The following is a 5000-nucleotide window of genomic DNA, read 5'->3' as shown; positions in this document are numbered from 1 at the left end:
TCATACATGAAACATGTCTACTACTACTAAAACATGAAGACATACAGTATGATCGTGATTTTGTTCCTCATATTTTGGTTTTGGTGATTTAATGTGAGGAATATTTGATGCCACGTGAGGTTCTGGTGAACATATAGATAAACATGACTTATTTCCTTTAGGATTTATTATGTATGCCTTTGATTTGATTCAGTCATGTTCCTCAGTTTTACATTTCGACAATGTCAGAAATGAACTGTACAGTATGGGGCAATATGTGCCACCTACATGTTATTTTCAGGGGCATTATTTAAAACTCGATTATGTCAATTTAATCAATTTATTAATCCAAATTCTCAAGAATAATACTGAATCAATATCAACTCACATTTAGTCATAATATGTGTAACTAGAACTATAATATTAAGAACTATATCAGAGGGGGTCTGGGTATCTCAGCGAGTATTGGCGCTGACTATCAGGGCGTGCTGAGTGACTCCAGTCAGGTCTCCTTAGCAACCAAATTGTCCCAGTTGCTAGGGAGGGTAGAGTCACGTGGGGTAACCTCCTCGTGGTGGTGATTAGTGGTTCTCTCAATGGGGCGTGTGGTGAGTTGTGTGTGGATCGTGGAGAGTAGCATGAGCCTCCACATGCTGTGAGTCTCCGCGGTGTCATGCACAACGAGTCACGTGATCAGATGCGCGGATTGACGTCTCAGAAGTGGAGGCAACTGAGACTCGTCCTCCGCCACCCGCATTGAGGTGAGTAACCGCGCCACCACGAGGACCGACCACGTAGTGGGAATTGGGCTTTCCAAATGTTTACAGATTTTCATTATTTTTCTACATGATATTAACTGCAGAATACGTTTTAATATCAAAGCAGATTCAAGGACACTGAAAGCCCATGACTTTGACTTTGAGTTGCACTCACTTGTTGATCATATAGATTGAATTGAACTATTTAAGTTAAGGTAACGACATGCAAGTAGACGTAACTCAGATTTGCTATTTGAATATTGTTGTTGCCACTGAATAATTTGAACTGATTGGACTCAATTTAAGTCATACAGTAACAGCTTCAATAAAGACGATTATACCTGATTCTAGGTCAGTTATTAAATAGACTTATTTCTCCACAGAAATGCATATAAACACCTGAGAACCGAATCCAGTCTGACCAATGGGGACACAGATCACCCTAATGGTGACATCACACCAAACAACCATTTTAACCTTAACAAACAACTTAAATAAAACTACAAAAGAGCCAAAACCTCTATGAATTCTTAATAACAGCTATTTAAATGCCCCCATATGTTCCCTTTGACCTGGGAAACTCATTCAAGTGCACAGCAATATTGCCGTTTTGTACTTAATACTTTGAGTTATTAACACTTAAATGTAAAGATAAATAAGTCCAAGTCACATAGATTTTTGAGTTATGAGCCCCAAACTTGACATTTCAATTAATGTTCAATGAATATTTTTAATTGCTGTTGAAGCAACATGAAATATTATTAAGAATGAACCTTAACAACAACTGAAGCACCAAGGCAATTAAAGTTATCTCATTAATAAATATATAAACACACAAATCAAAACAATACAGGTAGCACATATATTCTGACACTCACGAAAGGTTCACCTGAGGCGGTTACTATAGCAACATTAGGCCGCTCAAGCACTTTTCGTTAAGATCAGCATTGGACGGTACCATTGACAAAACTAAACTAATGTCAATATTTAACACTTACAATGTACTAATAACAGAAATTGCTTTAATTGAACTGTTTTTGACTTGAAATGTGTTGATTAAAATGAAATGCAATCAGATGATTCTTGATGCATGAAGAGATGATACTGATGTTTGAATGGCGATTCTAGTTGTGTTTCTCCTTGACCGTGTCGTGCACGTGGTTTGAGCGTGTCAGTATGATGGTCATCTTGTTAAACTGTGTGACGTTGGGGATGTACCAGCCCTGTGAGAACATCGACTGCTCCTCTGAACGCTGTCAGATCCTGCAGGTGAGTTCCTCTTCATTCTCTTTACTGACAGGTGAGCGAGTGAAGAGAACAGGTGTTACTCCTCTCAGATGTTGTCTGAGCTTTATAGTAGATTTATAAGACTAGATTTATCAGTTGTTTACGATCTGTGTGCTGTCATGTGTTGATGAGACTGGACAGAAGTAGATGATTCTTTAATCGACTTTCTCTTGGGACTTCTCTTTCTCTTGAGATCCGCTGCGTCACAGAACGGCTGACAGCTAGTTAAACATGAACTGCGGTCTGTATCAGTGTTATAGATGTGTTTAGATCACACAGTAAATTAACAGGATTAACACCCCCAATGAGCCCCAATGAACACTGAGTGTATATAAGTGCTACTGTAACGAGAGCCAGCTGGTCACATGCCGGAGACACCGGTTCGAATCCCGCTTTGAGCGGGTCGAGCAGGACCGTTTACACTACACTAGAGGATCATGAGGGCTACATTTAAATTAGCTGACTGATTAAGCTCCTAATTACATCATATTTTTAATTACAGGTCAAGATTATGTATGGCAGGAGACAAATCTCACAATCAATAAATGTATTTCGAGCTGTATTTTCGTACCCGGGTCAGGTGCAACACTACGCGCAATGACCGTGTGCTACGTCTTATTGAATTTTTCGTGAGGACTCTAATTCTAAGTGCAGTTTTCATGCCTGGGCAACACAAGCAATCGACTAATCGAGTACTCACTCTGCACCAGCTAGTCGACTATTAAAAACACTACTTGATAATTGTGAATTGAGGTTCCTTTTGTGTATTTGCCTGCCATGAGCAACACTTAATTACACTGTATTTTTCCTCTGAATCTCTCACCAAATATCGCAGTTACAATTGAGTCCACTGGGGGGCGCTGTGGATGTGTGTCGTTAAGTCGTTGCCATCTTTGCTTTTGAAATCAAGGCCGAGTGTGGCAATACTTGTAATATTTTAATTCATATTGTATTTGTCTTCGGTTCTTGTTGGCGACGTGCTCTTTTTATTGGGGGAAATAAAATGCGAAGCTGTACGAGAAACTCGGAAGCTTGTGATAGTGATAGTTTTTATATGTGCATTACACTAATGCCGTCAGCATTGTTTTCTAAGCTCCGGGTAATTGCAAATGTTTTTACTGTTATTGTTTTTTTTTTATTATTATTCATTTTTACTATTGCATATTGCTTATTTTGCAACCGTTCTTAGTTCACGTACACTGGTGGCTAAAAGTTTGGAATAATGTACAGATTTTGCTTTTATGGATAGAATTTTGTACTTTTATTCACCAAAGTGTCATTCACAATTTATCAGTCGGGACATTAATAACATGAAAAATTACTAAAAAGATCTTCAGAACTTCTTAAATTACTTCAAAGAGTTTTCATCATAAAATCCTCCATGTGCAGCAACGACAGCTTTACAGATCCTCGTTATTCTAGCGGTCAGTTTGTCCAGATGGTGACCTTTCACCCCACACTTCCTGTAGCACTTGACCATTCACCCCACACTTCCTGTAGCACGTGACCTTTCACCCCACACTTCCTGTAGCACTTGACCTTTCACCCCACACTTCCTGTAGCACTTGACCATTCACCCCACACTTCCTGTAGCACGTGACCTTTCACCCCACACTTCCTGTAGCACTTGACCTTTCACCCCACACTTCCTGGAGCACTTGACCTTTCACCCCACACTTCCTGTAGCACTTGACCATTCACCCCACACTTCCTGTAGCACTTGACCATTCACCCCACACTTCCTGTAGCACTTGACCATTCACCCCACACTTCCTGTAACACTTGACCTTTCACCCCACACTTCCAGTAGCACTTGACCTTTCACCCCACATTTCCAGTAGCACTTGACCTTTCACCCCACACTTCCTGTAGCTCTTGACCTTTCACCCCACACTTCCTGTAGCACTTGACCTTTCACCCCACACTTCCTGTAGCACTTGACCTTTCACCCCACACTTCCTGTAGCTCTTGACCTTTCACCCCACACTTCCTGTAGCACTTGACCTTTCACCCCACACTTCCTGTAGCACTTGACCTTTCACCCCACACTTCCAGTAGCACTTGACCTTTCACCCCACACTTCCAGTAGCACTTGATCCCACAAAAGCTCAATGGGGTTAAGATCTGTAACACTCTTTTCCAATTATCTGTTGTCCAATGTCTGTGATTCTTTGCCCACTCAAACCTTTTCTTTTTGTTTTTCTGTTTCAAAAGTGTTTTTTTCTTTGCAGTTCTTCCCATAAGGCCTCCTGAGTCTTCTCTTTACTGTTGCACATGAAACTGGTGTTGAGCGGGTAGAATTCAATGAAGCCGTCAGCGGAGGACATGTGAGGCATCTCAAACTAGAGACTCTGATGTACTTATCCTCTTGTTTAGTTGCACATCTTCCACATCTCTTTCTGTCCTTGTTAGAGACAGTTGATCTTGTCTTTGAAGACTGTAGTTACACCTTTGGATGAAATCTACAGTTTTTTGGCAATTTCAAGTATTGTATCGCTTCATTCCTCAAAACAATGATTGACTGATGAGTTTCTAGAGAAAGCAGTTTCTTTTTAGAAATTTTTGACCTAATATTGACATTAAGACATGTCAGTCTATTGCACAGTACATCAGTAATGTCCTGAATATACTCTGTCATCAGTTGAATACCACTTTGGTGAATTAAAGTACCAATTTCCAAATTACCCATTTTTGCAAAACAGCAAAATCTGTACATTATTCCAAACTTTTGGCCTCCAGTATTCTTGTCAGTCTAGTTGTTTTTAAGTTGGGTTTTAATTCACGAGTAATCGATTACTCCTTTTTCGTGGGTTACAGAACTTGACCACAAAATTCTATGTACAATATCTGTGGGTGTATTTGCAGAAATATATGGGAGGTCCATGTATATGAATTAGCTCTTTGGATAGAAATAAGTTGTTGCACGTAAGATGCCTGAGAATCATGTCTATTCTCAAAGTCTGAAAAATGATGCCA

The 5000-nt window shown here is 39.9% G+C and overlaps 1 protein-coding gene across 1 annotated transcript in view; it reads left to right on the top strand.

The window, feature by feature from the left end:
• LOC127646300 (voltage-dependent T-type calcium channel subunit alpha-1I-like) overlaps window positions 1–5000 on the top strand; it is a 151355-nt gene that overhangs the window by 39958 nt on the left and 106397 nt on the right. The window contains exon 2 of the mRNA XM_052129828.1: window positions 1895–2006. Coding sequence (XP_051985788.1) covers window positions 1895–2006 — 112 coding nt within the window. The remainder of the gene's footprint in view (window positions 1–1894; window positions 2007–5000) is intronic.

The sequence above is a fragment of the Xyrauchen texanus genome, chromosome 7, assembly GCF_025860055.1.
Source record: "Xyrauchen texanus isolate HMW12.3.18 chromosome 7, RBS_HiC_50CHRs, whole genome shotgun sequence".
NCBI lineage: Eukaryota > Metazoa > Chordata > Actinopteri > Cypriniformes > Catostomidae > Xyrauchen > Xyrauchen texanus.
Note: the sequence above shows the minus strand (reverse complement) of the source record. Positions and strands in the feature narration are given on the sequence as shown.